At 38.8% G+C, this 26,124-nt stretch overlaps 2 protein-coding genes and 1 long non-coding RNA gene across 6 annotated transcripts; 1 reads left to right on the top strand and 2 right to left on the bottom strand.

Moving 5' to 3' along the window:
• Positions 1 to 2: 2 nt before the first annotated feature.
• Positions 3 to 1,326, bottom strand: LOC125769337 (uncharacterized). The gene is made up of 2 exons (XM_049438012.1): positions 981 to 1,326; positions 3 to 917 (listed from the first exon to the last, which is right to left on the bottom strand). Exons 1-2 carry the CDS (start codon positions 1,012 to 1,014, stop codon positions 115 to 117), a joined length of 837 nt encoding a protein of 278 aa, XP_049293969.1. The 5' UTR covers positions 1,015 to 1,326; the 3' UTR covers positions 3 to 114.
• Positions 1,327 to 8,960: 7,634 nt separating this feature from the next.
• On the top strand, positions 8,961 to 11,098 carry LOC125769339 (uncharacterized). The gene has a single exon (XM_049438014.1). The coding sequence runs from the start codon at positions 9,345 to 9,347 to the stop codon at positions 10,197 to 10,199; it is 855 nt and encodes a 284-aa protein (XP_049293971.1). The 5' UTR covers positions 8,961 to 9,344; the 3' UTR covers positions 10,200 to 11,098.
• A 390-nt stretch (positions 11,099 to 11,488) lies between these two features.
• On the bottom strand, positions 11,489 to 21,270 carry LOC125769353 (uncharacterized). 4 transcript variants are annotated; one of them, XR_007419051.1, is made up of 4 exons: positions 20,676 to 21,270; positions 17,115 to 18,534; positions 16,141 to 16,589; positions 11,489 to 13,961 (listed from the first exon to the last, which is right to left on the bottom strand). It is a non-coding gene; the product is annotated as an uncharacterized LOC125769353 (long non-coding RNA). The 4 variants fall into 4 exon arrangements; XR_007419049.1 differs by lacking the exon at positions 20,676 to 21,270 and having other exon boundaries at positions 11,489 to 12,980; positions 13,886 to 13,961; positions 17,115 to 19,269; XR_007419050.1 differs by lacking the exon at positions 20,676 to 21,270 and adding an exon at positions 19,059 to 19,269.
• Between the last annotated feature and the right edge of the window lie 4,854 nt (positions 21,271 to 26,124).

Genomic DNA, 26,124 nt, shown 5'->3' with positions numbered 1-26,124 from the left:
CGGTAATTCGTTTTATTTATTACATTCTTGTGGAGGTTGGATTTCACTTTAAGACTAATAGGAACTAAAGAACTTATGTAATTATGCTCCAACGTAGAGCAAGAGTTGTTACAGTTACTTTTCGCTTTTCTTCACAACACCTTTACGCGGTTTGCTACGTACGTATTTAAGAATGGAATCGTAATTTCTCGAGTTCGTTGCAATGGGTGTCGAAGAAGCGACAGGCAGCTCCAATCGTGGCGTAGAATCTTGCGAATTATTCTGCTGCTCATCACCATCCTGCGGTAAAACTTCTATCAAACCCGTCTGTTTCAAACGAACGTAACATGCCATGCCGGGTTCGACGCAGCTTAGCAACGGGATGTTTTGTTTCGTTAGTAAAGCCACCCGCAACAAACATTCGTCCATTTCCAGGGTAGGTTTTGTCTCCTGCTCATCTTTCGTCCAGAGAATTTCGCTAAGTTCCGCGGCAACGAAGTTCCGAATGCGTTCGACACTCGGTGCTATGTAGCGTTTGGTGCCGAGCGATGATGAAGCGAGACTCCTCGCAGAACGTTCTTGTAAACGTAAAGGTGGCAGCTCTTCATTATTGACGGACGGTACATCGGGCGTGTCTTGCTCGTACACATAATCGGTACCTTCGACAACATCCCGAGACTCTAGCACTTCCTCGCGGATCTGGTTAAACAGTGGATTGATGTACTGGACTACCGCATACTGCAGACCTTCTAGTTCGTGCACTTTGCGCATTACTACTTGAAAGAAGTAGTAACGCAATGCTTTTGCTTCTAGCTCCACTTCGGGAACGTCCAAGCGGAACATGTTCCAGAAGGAAATATCCAATGTATCTTTCGCGATGGCTTGCCGGTTGTAGACGAACAGCACCATCTGGTGGGCTAGTGTATGCGGTGGTTCCTCTGGAAATGGAATTAAATCTGCATCGTTACTACACAAGGAAAATACAACCTGTTTATCTTTACCTGAATCAGATGTGTTTAATTCTTGAATTTCCATGTTTCCGTGTATCTACTGTAAAACAACCAACGCAAACCGACGACGCCTAGATGTTTCTTCCTTTGCCGTTATAATGCCACGATTTGAATCGAAAACAAACGGTGTACTAAAATGGGTTTGTACTAACTTTAGTACACAACTTTCGATCGCACAGTGAGTAAGTAGCATGGTTCTGTATTTTGGTCAACATTTCAGGTATGTTTTGTTTTTGAATTTATCATCATTTATGAAATTACGTTATAATTTAAACTTGTGCATTCGATGTAATTTTAAGTAGGATTACAATAGGAGAGGAAAAGGGCATTAATTGTAGTGTAAAGCGTTCATTCTGCCAGCAAGAATTAGCAGAACAAAAACGACAACCGCAAAGTTCAATAATCAAAGAATGAGAAACCTCGTGTTTTACCTCGTGGAAGGTTAGTTAGTCAGCCCTTGCTACGGGGGGGACGGTCCGGATGGGATTTGATACCCGTTCCTGCCGTGTACAAATGGCGCCGTTTATCACATACACCCCCGAGCCGCCCCAAAGTTCCATAATACAATAATTACTTTTGACAAAAAAAAAAATTCCCCCAAAAGTGTTGGTTTTGAAATGGAAATGGTCAAGTTGATTTTAGCTTTCAAACAGAACCGTGAATTTATTGAGCCTTCTTGGTTTGCGATAGAACGCTTCCGTTCTAGGTAGGACAGTACAACACTGAACTGTATTTTGACAACTGTCAAAATGCAAGGGGTAGGAATATTGCATATATCAACACTCCTCCTCAATGTTCCACCCTCATACTACCAATGCTTAATCCCAGCATGCATGAGAACCTCTTATGTTTGATGGCACCCAATGGTTTAGTTAACACGTCGGCAGCCATGTCATCAGTCGGACAATACTCCAGCTGAAGAAGTCCCCGATCGCACAATTCCTTGACGAAGAACTCGCGCGTTTCAATATGCTTCGAACGACGACTTGTACGCTCAGAACCTACGAACTTGATGCAACTCTGGTTGTCCTCTTTCATCACAGTAGGTTGCTCCTGATGGCCGCCTATTTCTTCCAGTAAACCTCGAAGCCATATTAGCTCTTGACTCGCTTCACTCAGAGCCACATATTCCGACTCCATCGATGACAATGCAACACATGTTTGCTTGCGACTTGCCCACGATACAGCTCCTCCTCCATAACAGAAAACGAATCCGGAAGTAGACTTTCTAGTTTTGACGTCATTAGCCCAATCAGCGTCGGTGTACCCGAATAGAATTCCGTCGTTTTCGTTGTAGGTTAGCTTCCAGTCCTGTGTCGCCTTGAGATAGCGTACAACACGTTTAGCAGCCACGTAATCCGCCTGAGTAGGAGCTTCCACCTTTCGGCCCAATATCGTAGCACTGAAAGCAATATCTGGTCTAGCACATACAGCTATATACAGAAGAGCACCAACGAGACTCCTATACTTTGTTCCATCAGGCATAACCGTTTCTTTATCTTCCAACTTAGTGAATCCAATCTCCATTGGAGATTTAGCTCCTTTTGCATCCTGAAGCCCAAACTTCTCCGCAATGCGGTTGATATATCCATTTAGACAAATGCTGTAGTTTCCATTATCGCATTTAATCTCCATACCCAAGAAGTATGTTAGGTCTCCTAAGTTGGTGATTTCAAATCGTTGTTTTAGTTCAGCATATACTTTCTCGATCAATCTTTGCTCTTCACAAGCGACCATTATGTCATCGACATAAATCAACAGGTATATTCTTTTACCATTTTCTTCTTTCATGTAAAGGCATTGGTCAGCCTTACTTTGATTGAAACCCATCTGCAGCATTACCTCGTTGAGCTTACGATTCCAACAACGTGCAGACTGTCGTAGACCATATATGCTTCGTTTCAATTGACAGACATAATTTTCTTTTCCTTTTTCTTCATACCCAGGAGGTTGCTTCATGTATAACGTCTCATCAATTTCGCCATACAAATACGCTGTTTTTACGTCAAAGTGTTTCAACTTCATTTTTCTCTGAGAAGCCAGGGCTAGCAAAACTCGAAATGTGGTGTAGCTTGTAACAGGTGCAAATATTTCATTGTAGTCCTCGCCGTACTGTTGTGTAAAGCCCTGTGCAACAAGCCGCGCTTTGTACTTTACCACATTTCCGCTGGCATCGCGTTTCAACTTGAATACCCATTTGCTCCCGATTGGCTTCTTTCCTTCTGGCAACTTTACTAGATCCCAAGTGCCGTTTTTGTCGTGGGATTTCAGCTCATCCAGTATTGCATGGGACCATTCCGATTTCACCGAGCTAGACATTGCTTCTTTCAAGTTTCGTGGTTCATCAGGTTCAGCATAAACAATGTTGACTTCTTCCAACAGTCGCTTCGGCGCTATACCCTTTGTTGACCTTGTTGAACGACGAACAATTTCTGCGCCTGAAGAATCTGCGGAACTATCACCTTCAGAAGCGCTATCAAACTGCGCTGATACATCCGAATCTTCTTCCCTTTCTTCGTGCAATTCATCAACTGTTGCTGAATCCACCGTTGTTTCGTCTGATGTGTGTGTCAGATTCAACGAAACAATCACTTCCTTCGAAGCTGCTACTTTGTCAGAACAAGATCCACCTTCTTCCGCCACTCGTCAAGAAGCTTTCCTTTGACGAATTGTAGGTTCAAATCTTCTTCGGGTCGGCTTTCAAGAGCGGTGATAAGGCTGTCATAGGACTCATGCAGACTGGACAAAATAATAGCCACCAGCCAATAGTCCTTGAGTGGGTCCCCCATGCTCGAGAGACGATTCGAAAGCTGCGCTATTTCGGCGAGATGTTCAGCCATGTTGCCGTTCTCCGTCAGTTGCAGCCGAGTTAGCTTTCGCAGGACATGTACTTTTGTCGAAAGTGTCGAGCGCGCATGATATTTTCTTAACGCTTCCCACATTTCACGAGCAGTTGTGGAACGGATGACGTGACAAGTTTGGTTATCTTCGATGGATAACCCAATGATAGCACGCGCCTTACCATCTTTAGTGATCCAGGTAATATCAGGCTGCTCCGGTTTCTCATTCTTGACGACGTCTTTCAATCCTTCCTTTGTAAGCAGCAGGTCAAGCCGAAAACGCCAGATTTCGTAATTGAAATCATTCAGCTTCTGCAGGGTAAATTTCATGTCCTCCATTTTGTTTTGGACTCTTGTGATGTCTCTCGCAGCCACGCGTACAGCAAACACTCAATCGCAAAATTCACACGATGTTTCTGTCTGTTTCCAAAAACCTTTATATCACTCGTGATCCTGGGCCCATAACCTGTTGGTTTTGAAATGGAAATGGTCAAGTTGATTTTAGCTTTCAAACAGAACCGTGAATTTATTGAGCCTTCTTGGTTTGCGATAGAACGCTTCCGTTCTAGGTAGGACAGTACAACACTGAACTGTATTTTGACAACTGTCAAAATGCAAGGGGTAGGAATATTGCATATATCAACAAAAAGTTCCTAAAAAAATAGAACAAAAAGTAGAAAACAAATATCACCATAAGAAAAAAAGGTGTCAAAACGAGTGAAAGCTGAGCGATAATAATAGATTAATGTAACACGCGACTAGAATAGTCATAAAACAAACCATTAGGTACGCACTTCTATTCCCTCACTTTAAATGCCGACTTAATACGCTGCGTCGTAACAACGATTACAGCGGCACACTATTTCATTTAATCCTAAGTGCAACGGACTTACCCTGCACACACACACACACACACGCACATGATGCATTTAATGCACGGTATTACGCGTTACGTAGAGCTGTACATTCGACACCGCGAAAGAGCTCATCGATTTCGGGTCAATGTACGGCAACGAGCCTCCCGATGCATACCCATGCTGCAGAAACATCCGGCCATTGCATCAACATTGTCTTATCCTCCCAATCGTCCACAACCATATCCCTCCTGTGCTGTTCATTATAGAGCGCCACTACCTATCATATGATCTGATTGAATGTGGCATCGTTGCTTCAATGGAGCGTACTGGAGCGGCCAGTTCAATGTCAACCTATACGGCAAGGGCAACTCGTCCGATTGCACCAGGTTGGGTGTGATTATTGTTGCGTAAACAACGGTTCTCCATTGCGCTGGAAGATGAAGGCACAGCGACCATCGGGATATGATAATCGGCAATTAACTGACACCAGCTGTGATGGAGGACGACGACGACGACGAGAGCGAACGTTCGAAATAACCCGATAAAGTGAGTAACAAAGCGAAGACGAAAAGAACCAAAAGTACCATGGCGCAATGGGCGCCATCTTATACGGGAGCTGTTTGATCTGCATGGACAGGATCGAAGACAACGTCGGCAACAATCTGGTTCAATGATTTATCATCGGTTGATTCGTGGCAATGGCGACGATGGTGGTGGTGGTGTAGGCACTTTTCACGTTCCAGGCATTCTGCCTGGACAATGTTTACCGAACGCCACGCGAAAAGCTATAAAAAGTGCATTCGCTCGTTGGGGCCAACGGCATAACGCTTGCAACACTGTCACCGTGTCATTGGTCCTGTGGATATCCCTTTCGGTGGGTTAAAAATATTTTCTGTTTGTATTTCGCTATCCCAAGATCGCAAAGATCAATTAGCAAGGATGAGAAGTGTAAGTACAACGCTAGTATTTGACCAGTACACCGGATGTACTAAGCTAATTCAACACTTTTCTCTTTGTTCTTTCTAGTTCCTTTTGCTATGCTTGCTGACCGTAGCCTGGTGTAAGCCGGCAACCATTTTTGCACCTTCCGTAACGTATGCAGTACCGTTCGGTGTCGCTCCTTCACCGGGAGTCGCTTTTGCTGTCCCGTCGGATGTTGCACCTGTTCTTCCATACCAAACGATTATGGCACAATCACCCGGGATTAATACGGTAACCGAATATCAAGCCATCCCGTATTATCAGAACCCAGTTGCAGTTGTATCAAATTTCGTGTATTAATAAAATGGCATTTGGGAAGAAATGATAATCTGAGGGAAGGTAAATTTACTCTTGCCACAAAAAAACCCGACCCAAATCAATATAATCATGCACGCTAGTTATGGTTTCCCATCGATGCCATGTGGAACCACATCACGGTTCCCTGTTCCGGGATAAGGGGTTTTCTCCTCGAAGTCCACCGACTTGAACGTGTGCAGCGCGATTTCTGGATCACACGAAAGTCTTGACTTGCCACTTTTGACCGCGTGAGGTGCTAATTTTCATATTTCCCCACTAGTGGAGGAAAAGTCAATGTTTTTCCATACCATAGCGTCCTGTCCTGGGGGGAGGGCCCATTTTGCTGCCGAGTGCCGTCACTTTATCATCAAATGGGCTTCCGTTTCGAGAGTGTCCACGTGAGCCGGTTGTGCACGTGAGAACGTTCCCTTTGGTACAACCACCGGTACATTTGGCTGTAAAATAGGAAACGAACGCCGTTGGTGTGATTTGAAAAGTTTTTCCCAGCCTCAGTTTATCACCCCAGAATGGGGGTGGGAACTACTGCCGCGCAGACAGACCGTTACTCTGCTTTCATGCGCTCAACGTTTTTTTGGGGGAGGGAAGGTTGCGCTGTGAGCCAAAGAGCAGGCTTTCGATGGAGCATAGTAGTGTTTGACGTACTTGCACGACAATTTTAATTATATAATGGAATCACATGGCCCATTCAAAGGGCAAACGTTTTCCCGGGAAGCAGGAATTTATTTTGTGCGCCTTTTGATTGTACGTGTGAACGCTTTTGCCCGTTTGACGTGGTTTTGTTTGTGGATAAGTTTTTGTCAATGAACAAACATTAAACAGAAACAAAAAAAAGGGTTCTACAGTGAAAACTTTTTGCTGTTTGTTGTTTTGGTTTTGTTGCTGTAAGTTAAGGGGATAGTCCACGCCTATTTGCACATTGTTATTACAACACCTACCAGTTCGTATCGATAAGCGTCATAGTTAGTCACGTTGAAGGATTTTAAACACATGTTTTGTTAGGATAAAAAATAGCAACATGTGATATATGATGGACAAGCAAAAGTTTTAGCTTATTTGATCAGGTTTCGCTTTGAGATATTTCAATTATATAGATCATTTCAATTATTTAATTACAACATCCTATTGCATACATTTAGGGGCTGCGAATCAAAGCATTTTCCGTAATATAAAAACAGGGAAATAATATAAAAACTTCAATTAAAAACATGAAAAACCACCACAATTGATCATTTCAGTTATTTAATTACAAAACCATATTGCATACATTTAGGGGCTGCGAATCAAAGCATTTTCCTTAACATAAAAACATGGCAAAAACATAAAAACTTAAACCAAAAACCTTCCAAAACAAATCCAAAAACCAAAAAAAATAATGATAATGGACCACCACTCTATATTGTATGGGAATAGTTGAATTTCCAAATGCATATTTCGTTGTTCATTTTTAATCTTTTTTATAAGAATTTCTTAAATAAGTTCTCTTAGCAAAATCTTAGCAATTGTTGAATTTGGTTTTCATGGTTGACCTTCTTAAAGACAAGCGTCGTAAATGCGAATCAAAAGTAGTCATAACGATCAATTATTAGCTGGTTATTTTTAGTTGGTTAAGGCAGCAATTTCATAAATCATTTAAAAGTTTCCATAGTAAAGTGTATAGAAGAAAACAGATAACAAATTGCAATAATGACAGTTTCTTCACTGTAAACCATTTTTAGCAAACGATTGACCTGCTTTTTTGGCATATAAAATTTCATCCGGGGGGCTGATGAATAATTGTTTAGTATTTTAAGACGTGAAAGGTAACTGTACTTTTGTATGTACGTATGTATGCCTTTACTCCCTCCATATCACACCATTTGCCCACCGAGCTTACTGTTTATTTGCTGCCATTTATCACTATTTTGCGCAATTGAAATTAGGTCAAACGCACTCATTACGCAGTGGGGATGATTGATGCGTTTTCGCGTTCTTCGTAACAGTTGAATTGAATTATAATTTGCTTAAAAGAAGGCTTACTGATTATCCTTCTGACTGGTGCCTGGTACGACACCGCCGAAATGGGGGATGGGTAAAAAGCTTGTACAATAATCACGGCAAGCTATTTCTATACGATGTGATGGAAGGCCCGCTGAGAATAGGCCTGGTAAAGCTACCATGGAATGTGATTATCGTGATGTGATGTTGTTTGTCGACTTTACTTTAAAACAGCAGGATAGTCACTACTAGTTTGAAAGCCGCAGGAACTGATGCTGTAGCTATATTTGTAAGAAATATAGGTTACCGGTTCCGGTGTAGTCATACGGCCCTCCAAGTGGAAAAAAATATTACCACTTACCGGTTTTGTGGCGTGTTGTTTTCCAAACAAGCAGTTTAAATCTTACGTGACACTGATCTGCGCCTAAATGTATGCTATATTTGTTGCTTCTATTCCTATGAAATCAGTAAAGCATTAAAAGTGTACAATTTGCATACTTTTAGCGGGACCCAAAATTTATATCCATTGGTAGCATTTAAAGGATAATTACTTTAATTAGTATTTTAACACATCAAAACGAATCAAATGCATTCTCCTACCAATTGCATCAGATGGCGCATTTAACCCGCCCATACAACCACAATTCATTGTGCTGTGTCATAAAGCTCCAAACGGATTTTCCCTTTACTCGGTTAAACTTCGGCTTTTCGTTTCTCCTTTGTGAAGCCGTACGTCCATCATTGTGTTGTTTGTTAACCTTCTTACTTTGCTTTACTTCATGGATGCAAAACTCCTTCGACTGTCCGCGTGATCAGCTAGCACCGAACGTCAGCATCTACCCCAATGGGAAAATGGGAGAAAGTTTTCCCGCGAAGCCATATGCTTTCACTCTCACTTCGGTACGCTCGGTAACACAGCATCCAGCATCCAACCGTCGGGATCCGTTCGGATCCTGTTCGGTTCGGTTGTTTCGGATCGGCCGGTGGAAAACTCTATATAAGACGACCATGTTACCGTACACTTTTCATCAGTTGTTTCCAAACAGTTGTACCCGAGCTTACCGAGAGCAGTGCAAGCTTTTGTGAGCGTACCGATTGAGTGTTTTGTGTGGGGGAAAACCGTTTCTATTGCAACAAGACATACAATATCGAACTGATACGATACATTGAAAAAAATTGCAAAGTGGAATATTCTGGTGTGCTATACAATACGAATTGTGACAAAGCGTGTATGTGCAGTTAATGAGAGACAAGCTTTCCTGAAGGACTTACACCACACTAGGAAAGAATCAGTAGAATAGAAGTGGACACTGGAAGTGGAAGTTTGTTCGATTGATCAGCTTAGTGCAGAGTGAAAATCTAAAACAAAAAAAAACTCGAACGTGATGATGATGGCGTTGGACAAGCTGGACACGGGCAGCAACGGTGGATTGTCGGTGTCGGGCACGGGACGACACAGGCGTCATGCGGAAAGCAGCACGCCCGAACCGATGGACGGTTTCTACATCGACATACCGACGCCTTCGACGCGCAGTGTCTCGCCACTGTCGGCGTCCGTATCACCGGGCAAGGAGAAATCGTTCAGCTTCTTCAAGAGTGTCTATCGCAAGATAAGTCTCAAATCGAACGATGACGAGCTGGACCAGTTGGGTGTACAGGGCGATGAGGATTCGCGCAGCTCGTCCGTCGATTCCTGTTCGTCGATCAGTGACCATCGGGACCAGCCAGCTGAGAAAGCGGCCAGCAGGAAGCTACAACTACAGCTTTCCAACCCAGCACTATCCAGTGCGTCCAGTGATTCGGGCGTTAGTGGCGCCCCGAAACGTGGTGATGATGATGGGGAGGAAGGTGACGTTCGGGGTGGGAATGCTGAAGGTGCTAAGGAAAATCGTCGCAAATCAAGACGATCGTCGGTGCTGAGACTGTTGGAAAGTCTCGCCATCAATGCACCGATGCGTTCGCGGTCCCTATCGTGCAGTAACAGCTCAGTGAACAATCTGCTTCACATGAAGGGACGCGAATCCCGGGCAGAGTCCAAGTGTTCACTCTTCAGCACAAACAGTGCCAACAATGGAACGTCCGGTAATGGTGGTGAACGGATAAGCAAAGAGTCGAGTAAACCACCACCGAAGAAAATATTGCGACGACCCGTCTCGTACACCTATCTGCGAGGAATATCCGGTTTGCCGACGCAGCGAGTACCACGATCGTCTATCTGCTGTAGCTACTATGGACGCTAGGAAGGACGGTGTAGCCATGTGGAGAAAACTGAAAAAAAACCAACACCATATCATTACTATTTCGTCTACTAAGCCAACGGAGTTAGTGGTGGTGGAAGACGGAAGGTACTACTACCATTTTGTACAAGAAAGTGCAAAAAAAAGAACTGAAAACGCATACTAAGGGATGAGCCAAATCTCACAAACGCAACAATTGGGAACAGATACATAAGTTTTCTAAATTAGTAGACGTATAGCGTTTTCTTCTTCTGCAACAAAAACAGGAAACGGAAGTTATCGCTTAGTATGCCGTGATGCGAAAAAAAGACGTACCTTAGCAATGTAAGAAATCGAATATTAGTAGTAGAGTTGGTAGTAGGTGATAGATTCGGAAAGGGTAAACGGGACACGAAGGACACGAATGTTCTCTGACACATGTACTACAAACTGCCTGGCATCTGTTTTGCACACCCCCCAAAAAAGGAAATGCTCTTGGGACACTAACCGAACCGAACTAATTTACTATTTGCGATCAAAAGTGCAATTATTCTACTCGATCGATTGAGATACATCGTGACGATTGAGGAAGAAGCTAATCTAGTGTGACAAACTCTCTTATGATGATGGTTAATGCCATTGATGATGGCTGATGATGATGATCGTAGAAGCTTCGCGTTACAATAGACAAAAGAACACGACACTTAATGGAAGAATAGCCAAAAAAAAAGCCAAATGCCAACAAGTGCAGCCGATGTAGAGATACGTTATCTTACAAGTCGAAGAACTATCGCAACTTTAAGAGTTTAGTAGTTTAGTAGCGAAGGAAACCACTCATATTTGCCTCTAGAAATTATGGTTGAACGGAGGAGGGCGTCCGCTTTTGTAAATAAATATTAAAATATTAATTCAAACAAACTAAATGCTATTTTGGCTGTAATTTTCAAAAAAGTCAAAATGATTATATCCGAAATTTCGTTTTTGTTTCTTTCTTAACTTAAGATTACCAATGAGAGTTAATAGCATCTTTTTTTCTTGCTTCTTAAGATTAGTCAGGCCGTATCAAGATAATTATTATTTAGTAATCTACATAATATAGTAAATATCCAACCTTATATTCATTATCCCGGCGGACTAATGCAATAAGAAATGCGAGTTCCCGTAGACATCGTGATCGAAAATTATAAGCCAACAGGAAACTTTTAATCTCTCTAAACTTAACATAATTCGGCCTGTACCCATCGGATCGCCAATCTTCAACCTGTGGTCGATAGATGGCACCAATGGCTACATTATCTTGTTGGACGGCCATGCCCTCAGATGTCTATGTCAGAAGTTATTCGAGGAACCAAGTTCCTTACCCTGTTTGAGAAAATGTAAAATTTTCTTCATTTTTGCACCAAATTTTGCCTATAACTCGGTCGATATCCAACGGATCGCCAATCTTTAACCTGTGGTCGATAGATGGCACCAATGGCTACATTTTCTTCTTGGACGGCCATGCCCTCAGATGTCTGTGTCAGTAGTTATTCGAGGAACCAAGTTCCTTACCCTGTTTGAGAAAATGTAAAATTTTCCTCATTTTTGCACCATTTAGCAAAATTTTTAAATGTGATATATTTTAATGCGAATTTGTTGCAATAAGTTTCTTTTCACTCAAATAATGCTTTAAATTAAAAAAAGAATAAAAAATCAGAAAAAAATTTTAAAAAAAATTTGCACTCGAAAATTTCATAAGGGGTACCCCTTGCCATTTTTTTGAGAAATTTTGCAAAAAAAATTAAATTGATTTTTTTTAATGCCAATTGGTTCAAATAAGTTTCTTTTCACTCAAGTAATGCTTTAAATTGAAAAATATTGAAAAATTGCAATAAAATAACAAAAAAATCTATAAAATTACCTATCTCCTAGGCTCATTTTTGCACCAAGTTTTGCCTATAACTCGGTCGGTATCCAACGGATCGCCAATCTTTAACCTGTGGTCGATAGATGGCACCAATGGCTACATTTTCTTCTTGGACGGCCATGCCCTCAGATGTCTATGTCAGAAGTTATTCGAGGAACCAAGTTCCTTACCCTGTTTGAGAAAATGTAAAATTTTCTTCATTTTTGCACCAAATTTTGCCTATAACTCGGTCGATATCCAACGGATCGCCAATCTTTAACCTGTGGTCGATAGATGGCACCAATGGCTACATTTTCTTCTTGGACGGCCATGCCCTCAGATGTCTGTGCCAAAAGTTATTCGAGGAACCAAGTTCCTTGCCCTGTTTGAGAAAATGTAAAATTTTCTTCATTTTTGCACCAAATTTTGCCTATAACTCGGTCGATATCCAACGGATCGCCAATCTTTAACCTGTGGTCGATAGATGACACCAATGGCTACATTTTCTTCTTGGACGGCCATGCCCTCAGATGTCTATGTCAGAAGTTATTCGAGGAACCAAGTTCCTTACCCTGTTTGAGAAAATGTAAAATTTCCCTCATTTTTGCACCATTTAGCAAAATTTTTAAATGTGATATATTTTAATGCGAATTTGTTGCAATAAGTTTCTTTTCACTCAAATAATGCTTTAAATTAAAAAAAGAATAAAAAATCAGAAAAAAATTTAAAAAAAAATTTGCACTCGAAAATTTCATAAGGGGTACCCCTTGCCATTTTTTTGAGAAATTTTGCAAAAAAAATTAAATTGATTTTTTTTAATGCCAATTGGTTCAAATAAGTTTCTTTTCACTCAAATAATGCTTTAAATTGAAAAATATTGAAAAATTGTAATAAAATAACAAAAAAATCTATAAAATTACCTATCTCCTAGGCTCATTTTTGCACCAAATTTTGCCTATAACTCGGTCGATATCCAACGGATCGCCAATCTTTAACCTGTGGTCGATAGATGGCACCAATGGCTACATTTTCTTCTTGGACGGCCATGCCCTCAGATGTCTATGTCAGAAGTTATTCGAGGAACCAAGTTCCTTACCCTGTTTGAGAAAATGTAAAATTTTCTTCATTTTTGCACCAAATTTTGCCTATAACTCGGTCGATATCCAACGGATCGCCAATCTTTAACCTGTGGTCGATAGATGGCACCAATGGCTACATTTTCTTCTTGGACGGCCATGCCCTCAGATGTCTATGTCAGAAGTTATTCGAGGAACCAAGTTCCTTACCCTGTTTGAGAAAATGTAAAATTTTCTTCATTTTTGCACCAAATTTTGCCTATAACTCGGTCGATATCCAACGGATCGCCAATCTTTAACCTGTGGTCGATAGATGACACCAATGGCTACATTTTCTTCTTGGACGGCCATGCCCTCAGATGTCTATGTCAGAAGTTATTCGAGGAACCAAGTTCCTTACCCTGTTTGAGAAAATGTAAAATTTCCCTCATTTTTGCACCATTTAGCAAAATTTTTAAATGTGATATATTTTAATGCGAATTTGTTGCAATAAGTTTCTTTTCACTCAAATAATGCTTTAAATTAAAAAAAGAATAAAAAATCAGAAAAAAATTTTAAAAAAAATTTGCACTCGAAAATTTCATAAGGGGTACCCCTTGCCATTTTTTTGAGAAATTTTGCAAAAAAAATTAAATTGATTTTTTTTAATGCCAATTGGTTCAAATAAGTTTCTTTTCACTCAAGTAATGCTTTAAATTGAAAAATATTGAAAAATTGCAATAAAATAACAAAAAAATCTATAAAATTACCTATCTCCTAGGCTCATTTTTGCACCAAGTTTTGCCTATAACTCGGTCGGTATCCAACGGATCGCTAATCTTTAACCTGTGGTCGATAGATGGCACCAATGGCTACATTTTCTTCTTGGACGGCCATGCCCTCAGATGTCTATGTCAGAAGTTATTCGAGGAACCAAGTTCCTTACCCTGTTTGAGAAAATGTAAAATTTTCTTCATTTTTGCACCAAATTTTGCCTATAACTCGGTCGATATCCAACGGATCGCCAATCTTTAACCTGTGGTCGATAGATGGCACCAATGGCTACATTTTCTTCTTGGGCGGCCATGCCCTCAGATGTCTGTGCCAAAAGTTATTCGAGGAACCAAGTTCCTTGCCCTGTTTGAGAAAATGTAAAATTTTCTTCATTTTTGCACCAAATTTTGCCTATAACTCGGTCGATATCCAACGGATCGCCAATCTTTAACCTGTGGTCGATAGATGACACCAATGGCTACATTTTCTTCTTGGACGGCCATGCCCTCAGATGTCTATGTCAGAAGTTATTCGAGGAACCAAGTTCCTTACCCTGTTTGAGAAAATGTAAAATTTCCCTCATTTTTGCACCATTTAGCAAAATTTTTAAATGTGATATATTTTAATGCGAATTTGTTGCAATAAGTTTCTTTTCACTCAAATAATGCTTTAAATTAAAAAAAGAATAAAAAATCAGAAAAAAATTAAAAAAAAAATTTGCACTCGAAAATTTCATAAGGGGTACCCCTTGCCATTTTTTTGAGAAATTTTGCAAAAAAAATTAAATTGATTTTTTTTAATGCCAATTGGTTCAAATAAGTTTCTATTCACTCAAATAATGCTTTAAATTGAAAAATATTGAAAAATTGTAATAAAATAACAAATAAATCTATAAAATTACCTATCTCCTAGGCTCATTTTTGCACCAAATTTTGCCTATAACTCGGTCGATATCCAACGGATCGCCAATCTTTAACCTGTGGTCGATAGATGGCACCAATGGCTACATTTTCTTCTTGGACGGCCATGCCCTCAGATGTCTATGTCAGAAGTTATTCGAGGAACCAAGTTCCTTACCCTGTTTGAGAAAATGTAAAATTTTCTTCATTTTTGCACCAAATTTTGCCTATAACTCGGTCGATATCCAACGGATCGCCAATCTTTAACCTGTGGTCGATAGATGACACCAATGGCTACATTTTCTTCTTGGACGGCCATGCCCTCAGATGTCTATGTCAGAAGTTATTCGAGGAACCAAGTTCCTTACCCTGTTTGAGAAAATGTAAAATTTTCTTCATTTTTGCACCAAATTTTGCCTATAACTCGGTCGATATCCAACGGATCGCCAATCTTTAACCTGTGGTCGATAGATGGCACCAATGGCTACATTTTCTTCTTGGACGGCCATGCCCTCAGATGTCTGTGCCAAAAGTTATTCGAGGAACCAAGTTCCTTGCCCTGTTTGAGAAAATGTAAAATTTTCTTCATTTTTGCACCAAATTTTGCCTATAACTCGGTCGATATCCAACGGATCGCCAATCTTTAACCTGTGGTCGATAGATGACACCAATGGCTACATTTTCTTCTTGGACGGCCATGCCCTCAGATGTCTATGTCAGAAGTTATTCGAGGAACCAAGTTCCTTACCCTGTTTGAGAAAATGTAAAATTTCCCTCATTTTTGCACCATTTTTAAATGTGATATATTTTAATGCGAATTTGTTGCAATAAGTTTCTTTTCACTCAAATAATGCTTTAAATTAAAAAAAGAATATACAATCAGAAAAAAATTTAAAAAAAAATTTGCACTCGAAAATTTCATAAGGGGTACCCCTTGCCATTTTTTTAAGAAATTTTGCAAAAAAAATTAAATTGATTTTTTTTAATGCCAATTGGTTCAAATAAGTTTCTTTTCACTCAAATAATGCTTTAAATTGAAAAATATTGAAAAATTGTAATAAAATAACAAAAAATCTATAAAATTACCTATCTCCTAGGCTCATTTTTGCACCAAATTTTGCCTATAACTCGGTCGATATCCAACGGATCGCCAATCTTTAACCTGTGGTCGATAGATGGCACCAATGGCTACATTTTCTTCTTGGACGGCCATGCCCTCAGATGTCTATGTCAGAAGTTATTCGAGGAACCAAGTTCCTTACCCTGTTTGAGAAAATGTAAAATTTTCTTCATTTTTGCACCAAATTTTGCCTATAACTCGGTCGATATCCAACGGATCGCCAATCTTTAACCTGTGGTCGATAGATGACACCAATGGCTACATTTTCTTCTTGGACGGCCATGCCCTCAGATGTCTATGTCAGAAGTTATTCGAGGAACCAAGTTCCTTACCCTGTTTGAGAAAATGTAAAATTTCCCTCATTTTTGCACCATTTAGCAAAATTTTTAAATGTGATATAGTTTAATGCGAATTTGTTGCAATAAGTTTCTTTTCACTCAAATAATGCTTTAAATTAAAAAAAGAATAAAAAATCAGAAAAAAATTTAAAAAAAAATTTGCACTCGAAAATTTCATAAGGGGTACCCCTTGCCATTTTTTTGAGAAATTTTGCAAAAAAAATTAAATTGATTTTTTTTAATGCCAATTGGTTCAAATAAGTTTCTTTTCACTCAAATAATGCTTTAAATTGAAAAATATTGAAAAATTGTAATAAAATAACAAAAAAATCTATAAAATTACCTATCTCCTAGGCTCATTTTTGCACCAAATTTTGCCTATAACTCGGTCGATATCCAACGGATCGCCAATCTTTAACCTGTGGTCGATAGATGGCACCAATGGCTACATTTTCTTCTTGGACGGCCATGCCCTCAGATGTCTATGTCAGAAGTTATTCGAGGAACCAAGTTCCTTACCCTGTTTGAGAAAATGTAAAATTTTCCTCATTTTTGCACCATTTAGCAAAATTTTTAAATGTGATATATTTTAATGCGAATTTGTTGCAATAAGTTTCTTTTCACTCAAATAATGCTTTAAATTAAAAAAAGAATAAACAATCAGAAAAAAATTTAAAAAAAAATTTGCAATCGAAAATTTCATAAGGGGTACCCCTTGCCATTTTTTTGAGAAATTTTGCAAAAAAAATTAAATTGATTGTTTTTAATGCCAATTGGTTCAAATAAGTTTCTTTTCACTCAAGTAATGCTTTAAATTGAAAAATATTGAAAAATTGCAATAAAATAACAAAAAAATCTATAAAATTACCTATCTCCTAGGCTCATTTTTGCACCAAGTTTTGCCTATAACTCGGTCGGTATCCAACGGATCGCCAATCTTTAACCTGTGGTCGATAGATGGCACCAATGGCTACATTTTCTTCTTGGACGGCCATGCCCTCAGATGTCTATGTCAGAAGTTATTCGAGGAACCAAGTTTCTTACCCTGTTTGAGAAAATGTAAAATTTTCCTCATTTTTGCACCATTTAGCAAAATTTTTAAATGTGATATATTTTAATGCGAATTTGTTGCAATAAGTTTCTTTTCACTCAAATAATGCTTTAAATTAAAAAAAGAATAAAAAATCAGAAAAAAATTTAAAAAAAAATTTGCACTCGAAAATTTCATAAGGGGTACCCCTTGCCATTTTTTTGAGAAATTTTGCAAAAAAAATTAAATTGATTTTTTTTAATGCCAATTGGTTCAAATAAGTTTCTTTTCACTCAAATAATGCTTTAAATTGAAAAATATTGAAAAATTGTAATAAAATAACAAAAAAATCTATAAAATTACCTATCTCCTAGGCTCATTTTTGCACCAAATTTTGCCTATAACTCGGTCGATATCCAACGGATCGCCAATCTTTAACCTGTGGTCGATAGATGGCACCAATGGCTACATTTTCTTCTTGGACGGCCATGCCCTCAGATGTCTATGTCAGAAGTTATTCGAGGAACCAAGTTCCTTACCCTGTTTGAGAAAATGTAAAATTTTCTTCATTTTTGCACCAAATTTTGCCTATAACTCGGTCGATATCCAACGGATCGCCAATCTTTAACCTGTGGTCGATAGATGGCACCAATGGCTACATTTTCTTCTTGGGCGGCCATGCCCTCAGATGTCTGTGCCAAAAGTTATTCGAGGAACCAAGTTCCTTGCCCTGTTTGAGAAAATGTAAAATTTTCTTCATTTTTGCACCAAATTTTGCCTATAACTCGGTCGATATCCAACGGATCGCCAATCTTTAACCTGTGGTCGATAGATGACACCAATGGCTACATTTTCTTCTTGGACGGCCATGCCCTCAGATGTCTATGTCAGAAGTTATTCGAGGAACCAAGTTCCTTACCCTGTTTGAGAAAATGTAAAATTTCCCTCATTTTTGCACCATTTTTAAATGTGATATATTTTAATGCGAATTTGTTGCAATAAGTTTCTTTTCACTCAAATAATGCTTTAAATTAAAAAAAGAATAAACAATCAGAAAAAAATTTAAAAAAAAATTTGCACTCGAAAATTTCATAAGGGGTACCCCTTGCCATTTTTTTAAGAAATTTTGCAAAAAAAATTAAATTGATTTTTTTTAATGCCAATTGGTTCAAATAAGTTTCTTTTCACTCAAATAATGCTTTAAATTGAAAAATATTGAAAAATTGTAATAAAATAACAAAAAAATCTATAAAATTACCTATCTCCTAGGCTCATTTTTGCACCAAATTTTGCCTATAACTCGGTCGATATCCAACGGATCGCCAATCTTTAACCTGTGGTCGATAGATGGCACCAATGTCTACATTTTCTTCTTGGACGGCCATGCCCTCAGATGTCTATGTCAGAAGTTATTCGAGGAACCAAGTTCCTTACCCCGTTTGAGAAAATGTAAAATTTTCCTCATTTTTGCACCATTTAGCAAAATTTTTAAATGTGATATATTTTAATGCGAATTTGTTGCAATAAGTTTCTTTTCACTCAAATAATGCTTTAAATTAAAAAAAGAATAAACAATCAGAAAAAAATTTAAAAAAAATTTGCACTCGAAAATTTCATAAGGGGTACCCCTTGCCATTTTTTTGAGAAATTTTGCAAAAAAAATTAAATTGATGTTTTTTAATGCCAATTGGTTCAAATAAGTTTCTTTTCACTCAAATAATGCTTTAAATTGAAAAATATTGAAAAATTATAATAAAATAACAAAAAAATCTATAAAATTACCTATCTCCTAGGCTCATTTTTGCACCAAGTTTTGCCTATAACTCGGTCGGTATCCAACGGATCGCCAATCTTTAACCTGTGGTCGATAGATGGCACCAATGGCTACATTTTCTTCTTGGACGGCCATGCCCTCAGATGTCTATGTCAGAAGTTATTCGAGGAACCAAGTTCCATACCCTGTTTGAGAAAATGTAAAATTTTCTTCATTTTTTCACCAAGTTTTACCTATAACTCGGTCGATATCCAACAGATCGCCAATCTTTAACCTGTGGTCGATAGATGGCACCAATGGCTACATTTTCTTCTTGGACGGCCATGCCCTCAGATGTCTATGTCAGAAGTTATTCGAGGAACCAAGTTCCATACCCTGTTTGAGGAAATGTAAAATTTTCTTCATTTTTGCACCAAATTTTGCCTATAACTCGGTCGATATCCAACGGATCGCCAATTTTTAACCTGTGGTCGATAGATGGCACCAATGGCTACATTTTCTTCTTGGACGGCCATGCCCTCAGATGTCTATGTCAGAAGTTATTCGAGGAACCAAGTTCCATACCCTGTTTGAGAAAATGTAAAATTTTCTTCATTTTTACACCAAATTTTGCCTATAACTCGGTCGATATCCAACGGATCGCCAATCTTTAACCTGTGGTCGATAGATGGCACCAATGGCTACATTTTCTTCTTGGACGGCATGCCCTCAGATGTCTATGTCAGAAGTTATTCGAGGAACCAAGTTCCTTACCCTGTTTGAGAAAATGTAAAATTTTCCTCATTTTTGCACCATTTCGCAAAATTTTTAAATGTGATATATTTTAATGCGAATTTGTTGCAATAAGTTTCTTTTCACTCAAATAATGCTTTAAATTAAAAAAAGAATAAACAATCAGAAAAAAATTTAAAAAAAATTTGCACTCGAAAATTTCATAAGGGGTACCCCTTGCCATTTTTTTGAGAAATTTTCCAAAAAAAATTAAATTGATTTTTTTTAATGCCAATTGGTTCAAATAAGTTTCTTTTCACTCAAATAATGCTTTAAATTGAAAAATATTGAAAAATTGTAATAAAATAACAAAAAAATCTATAAAATTACCTATCTCCTAGGCTCATTTTTGCACCAAATTTTGCCTATAACTCGGTCGATATCCAACGGATCGCCAATCTTTAACCTGAGGCTGATAGATGGCACCAATGGCTACATTTTCTTCTTGGACGGCCATGCCCTCAGATGTCTGTGCTAGAAGATATTTGAGGAACCAAGTTCCTTACCCTGTTTGAGAAAATGTAAAATTTTCTTCATTTTTGCACCATTTAGCAAAATTTTTAAATGTGATATATTTTAATGCGAATTTGTTGCAATAAGTTTCTTTTCACTCAAATAATGCTTTAAATTAAAAAAAGAATAAAAAATCAGAAAAAAAATTAAAAAAAAATTTGCACTCGAAAATTTCATAAGGGGTACCCCTTGCCATTTTTTTGAGAAATTTTGCAAAAAAAATAAAATTGATTTATTTTAATGCCAATTGGTTCAAAAAAGTTTGTTTCACTCAAATAATGCTTTAAATTGAAAAATATTGAAAAATTATAATAAAATAACTAAAAACTCTATAAAATTACCTATCTCCTAGGCTCATTTTTGCACCAAGTTTTGCCTATAACTCGGTCGGTATCCAACGGATCGCCAATCTTTAACCTGTGGTCGATAGATGGCACTAATGGCTACATTTTCTTCTTGGACGGACATGCCCTCAGATGTCTGTGCCAATTACGCCATTAATTATACAGAAAATAAATAAGTCCACTACTCGAACACAACTTCTTATGGCTTAGTCAATCGTAGATTGAGTAGATTGAAGAAATTGAATAGAATTTATTTTAAAATTAATTGTTATTAGTAGTTATTAATGATAGATTAAAGGGCGACCCAGTGGTGTATGTGTTAAACGTCGCCAGTTTCACACGACAGGATCGGGTTTCAAATCCCATCCCGACCGTCTCCCTGTAGCAATTCACTGACTATCCAGCTACGTGGTTAAGATAAGTCTAGTAAGCCTGAATTGGCCGTTATGACCTCTAAGGTCATTAAGCCAGGAGGAGGAGTGATTAATTGTAAATCATTGCGTTGGTACTTGTAATATATTTTAGTTTAAGTTTATAAGATATTTTCAATAAACTGATAGTAAGGTTCAACTTTGATTAACATTAGTCAACAAATTCATTTCCACTAATTTAACCATATTTTTCAATAATTTTTGATAATTTGTTGCAAAGTGTCGTTCAACATTTACTTTTGTTTTGCACTAGTGCCACTAAAGGTAGAAGATTACAGCAAACAAAAGTGAATATAAGTTAATTTTTGCCTATCGTCATGTGTTTAAGAAATTATTTACTTAGCTATATAGTTCAATCTAAACCTATTAATGGAACACATTAACAAGACCACTTTCTCGTTTGGTGACGCTATTGAAGACCATATCCATCGTGGCAACTTTTCTCAAAAAACTTCCAAATGAAGTTACCTTCAGTATCCCTAATTTGGGTTAACCGAAAAGAAATTCCCGTACTTAAACTTTAAATTGAATAACGTAAAGAAATGGCACGACGCTTATACAGCCACATACACACAAAGATGAGTTATTGAATAGAGTTTCATAACTACCTTCTTTTCCCTTCCAGCAAGATACCGGGTAGAATGAAAATAGACTTAGCATTGCTTTCTAACGAGCCTAATTGTTGAAGTGACCCTGAGTGCACGACGCGCAATAGGATGATGGGCAATCTCTTTCCCCAAGTTCTCCAGTACCACCTGAAAACACGGCGACGTTGATAAGCTCTCGTACCTTAGCTCTCGTCCTTAGTTAGTACGATCAGCTAGTGATCAGACCGGCTAGATAAAATGTTTATCCTAACATTACGCGCCACGGTCACGATTTAACGGTTGTTAGTGACGCAAATCCGTAGTACTCGATATGACGACGCAAAATGTGCGACATCCGTTCGCATTCCTCTAATGCCAAACGGTTAACCTCTATTCTGTGAAGTGTTCTCTCTTCACTGAAGGAGAGATGAGAAACATAAAAACGAAAAAAAAATACACAGAAGTACTAGAAGTAGTGAGAGAGGTAAAGTACAAGAAAACAATTACAGTGACAAAACAAAAATTTGCTTATCTAGTACCTGGGAAGTCGGTACTTGGTACTTCCGAAAAAAAGAGAACCAGGAGATGACTTTGTCGTCATTTTCGTTGTATCAACAAATGAGGAGTCAACGAAGACAACAACAAAATATCAACGATGTCCACCCAAAACTTTTCGTATTTTCCGCGAAAAAATACGCACTTCATCCGGGAAGGAAACATTGATGACGACGTATCCTGTGGAGCAAAGTAAGAGCAAGCGAGTGAGTGAGCAAAAAAAAAACAGATAACAAATGCAAATGACGACGCAAATGAACGTTGACGAATCGCATTAGGGAAGATAGAAAAAAAACGCGGAAAAACGCAAAAAATGGCGCATATCAAGAGAAATGTTGACCTTTTAGTACGTCGAAAAGTTAGAATAGAAAAAAAACAAAACAAAACCCAACCACGTGTAAGAGTGCAAACATTTTTTAAGGCGAATTAAACCTCTAATTGGAAATGTTTGCGAAAATGAAATTGATAACTGAAGCTGAAGCTATCGGTTGTAGACGATCGATAACAAATGTTGTTTCGCTTTTTTTTTTTTTGATATTGCATCTTTTTCAATTTCCGCTCAAACAGAATGCCCTAAAGAAAGTGAAAATGTAATATCGAAACGGACGATAAACAATAACGTGTAAAAAGGGAAATGAAGCAGAAAAGAATAAAGTCTGTCTGTCATTCTAGTTCGTTTCATTCATCCGTCATCCCCGTACCGGGCAGTGGGTTTCAAAGTGGTTAGCCAAGTTGAGCTTGCAGGACGAAAGAACGAGGCGTGTGTCGAAATTTCATACCATACCTAAAAATAGACCACCCAATTTCAATATTTTGATCCGAAAATATGACCGACCGTAACGAAATATCCTTCCTTGTTCTTTTGCGTCTCAAGTTGGAATGGTAAACATACTTCAACCAAGCGTGAGTGTGCGGCCTTGGAAAAGAACCAGGAAGTACTATGGGAATGGGGGGGGGGAATGGTTTTAGAATTTACGGTACGTCGAGGTACGCCGACGAGCTTTTTACGTTCACTCGAGTAAGATTGCAAAGGGAAGATTGTGCGATCGGCAAAAACAAACCCAAAAAAACCCTTGTCAAATGTGGAAAATGTGGCAAAGGAGCTGTTTAAAAATATCTCTCCCATTCGCCGTGTGACGTCGTATGGTCAGTGAGTGTAAAGCAAAGGGTAAATGTTCGCTTTTTTTAGAAGAAAAAAAAATATCGGAAGCCACCGTCACCAACAAAGCTCTACATGCCAGACCAGAGTTCCGATTTGTTTAGATTGAAAACATCTTCAAAGACTCAAGAGGGAAAGAACACCCACACACACACAAAGAGGGTGAGAAAACCCCTTTCAAATGCCAGGGTAATGGCGTCGTGTTGCGCGAAAGAACGAAACACCGTGGCGTGTAATTAAATTAACATGACAGACGGGATGTTTGCTGTGCTTGAGAGTGGATTTTGTCGATCGCGGAAGATGGCGCACCTGTGATGATGGAGGTTTTCCGTTCGCAAAAAGGGCATTTTTTCTAAAATGTGAAGCGATCCATCCATTGAGAAAGTTGAGATGTATTTTAAGTTAAGGGTAAGGTTTTAGGTACGAGCAAAAGTGGGTTCAGTTTTGAGTAAAACATGGGAGAGATTCTAGCTTGTACTAATACTAATAATTAGTAAAACATTCCAACTCATTCCTCGTAAAGCCATTTTTACATAAGTATATGTGAAATGTAAAGCCCAAGAAAGCCCTGAGACTCATCAAACAAGTTGCAACGTGAGAAGCACCTTCGAAGTATCTGAACCCCTTTTCACAAAACTAAATACTAAACCAACTAGCGATGGGTCAGATTGAAAACCGCCTAAAAGTATGCAATCAAAAATTTTATTATCCTTTTAATCGTTAACGGGATGTTGTGAGAAAAACTCTTGCACCAACCCAACATTCTACAGTGAAATCTAATAATCATCACTGTTTTATTTTTAGCCAAGGCACGCCCGAGCAACAGTAACATCGCTAAGATTAAGCTGCTCTTCATCAATAAATCATATCAGTAGAAACATTTTCTCCCCTGGTATAAGGCCGCTTTACAATCAATGGTAAGATTGCTTTACACAGAAGGCGAAAGTTTAGCGATCGTTTGCGTGGTGGAAACGGCTATTGGCGAACAACGGTGATCACAAATTTAATGATTTAGTCTAGAATCGATTTGGTAGTAATTTTGAGTGCCTCTAGAAGGTTACCAAAATACCCCATTAGCAGCGGTAATAGATGCGATAGCAGGATGCTTCAACAGCTGACCTTTTCGGTACGTTTGAAGCAACGAAGCACAAACTTTCCCACAAACGTTGTTAAGGAAACCTTTGAATCCGGAGCAGTGGAACATTCTGGGTAAACAATATTAAGTTGTTTGGACAAAATGTGCGTTTCCCCAATACATTCTTCTATAGGATGAAAAATAACCCATCCGTTTGATGTGTGTTGCAGGAGCAAAAATATAGTAGTAAAGCGACTGGTTCACAAACCGGAACGAAACAAAAAACAAAACAATATTAAGAAAAAAAGTCCATCGTTATGGTAAATATTGTATGAATACCCTTTTGCACACGGTTTGGTCCCATTAGAGGCATTTTCGGGGGCCAACACGTAAGGCCAACCGAAATGCAAACAAACGAAAATAAAAAAAAAACCATCACAAAAAGCTTCACAGCACCAGCAGGAACTTTTACGTGTCCTAGTGTCAAGGTAAAAAGTGAACCTTTTCTATAAAATATTACAATTCAATTATCTTTGCTGCAAACGTGCATGATACTGGGCTGGGTAAATAATATAAAGGCAAGTCATGAGAGGTTTTTATGTGAGGAAAAAAAATCAAAAGTAAAGCTTTTTTTGGTGGAAAATAGTTTTAGGGAACTCACCACTCGTTGTCGGTTTGATTTGTATGACAGACCCTGTAGTGCAAATATCCTTTTAAATCCAACGTATTTCATCCATTTTTTCCTGTTGTTTCTTTTCATGGAAACTCCCCAAGTACGCGATGCAACGCCAAAAAACGGTAATGGTGTTATTAGTTTCCCTCCAAATTGAAGCTTTTCTGCGCTGTTGGCACTGTTGTGTATCATCGTCCTGTGGATAAATAAGTCTTGCGGATAAAATCGCAAAAAAAAACGTCGATAGAAGCTCTACACCATCAGTGTGTCGACTGATTGTGGCAGCTATTTTTAGCCTTCTCGGGCGCATCAAATTGACTGATATGTTTGTATACTTACTTTCTTTCTTTTTTTTTCGGGGGGCGGCGAGTCGGAGGTGGATTTTTGTTTTCGTCTAACAGCGCCACAAGATACGCCGGATAAACAACATCTTAAAACAACAACGTTGCGGGAAGGATGATGGAGCCGCCTCATCATTAGTATCGAAGGCTAGCCGCCTTAAGACAACCGAGAGCTCCCCAGCAGCTAGTGAAGCAAAAGCAAACCTAAAATAAAAATAAAAAATTCGCATAACAAACCCATCTCCAGCAGTTCTTAGTTCGATAGCCCGATCGGGTGGAACAGTGCCGTGTTTTTCAATGACAACGCCCACGCGACTTGCCACACGGTTGTACGGACCGTGAACCGTACAGTATAGTAGAGCGTGTGGAGGGGCACGATTTTCCATTGACCACGTTTTAGTCGATGTTATACAGTTCGTGGCACAACACGCGGTTTTTGCGGGTGCCTCGTGCCTGGAAGATAGCGAAGATCCCTATTGATAATACTATTCCATTGACAAGCTTCGAGACAGAGAGCGAGGACGTCGCGGATGGGCGAATCTTTTAATTGCGATTACCGGATACGTCTTCCGAATGTCTGTATTTATGTTTCGGTTGGAATACGATGGTAAAATAAGGGTTTGAA

This window comes from Anopheles funestus, chromosome 3RL, assembly GCF_943734845.2.
Source record: "Anopheles funestus chromosome 3RL, idAnoFuneDA-416_04, whole genome shotgun sequence".
NCBI classification, from domain to species: domain Eukaryota; kingdom Metazoa; phylum Arthropoda; class Insecta; order Diptera; family Culicidae; genus Anopheles; species Anopheles funestus.
The sequence above is the reverse complement of the archived record's forward strand: the minus strand, read 5'-3'. Positions and strand labels throughout refer to the sequence as shown.

What these genes read in the sequence shown, in the direction of transcription:
- LOC125769337 (XM_049438012.1), bottom strand. Translation starts at nt 1,014, where the DNA reads ATGGAAATTCAAGAATTAAACACATCTGATTCAG. An exon ending in ATTAAACACATCTGATTCAG is followed by an intron (nt 918 to 980) that starts GTAAAGATAAAC and finishes TTCCATTTCCAG; the next exon opens with AGGAACCACCGCATACACTA.
- LOC125769339 (XM_049438014.1), top strand. Translation starts at nt 9,345, where the DNA reads ATGATGATGGCGTTGGACAAGCTGGACACGGGCAGCAACGGTGGATTG.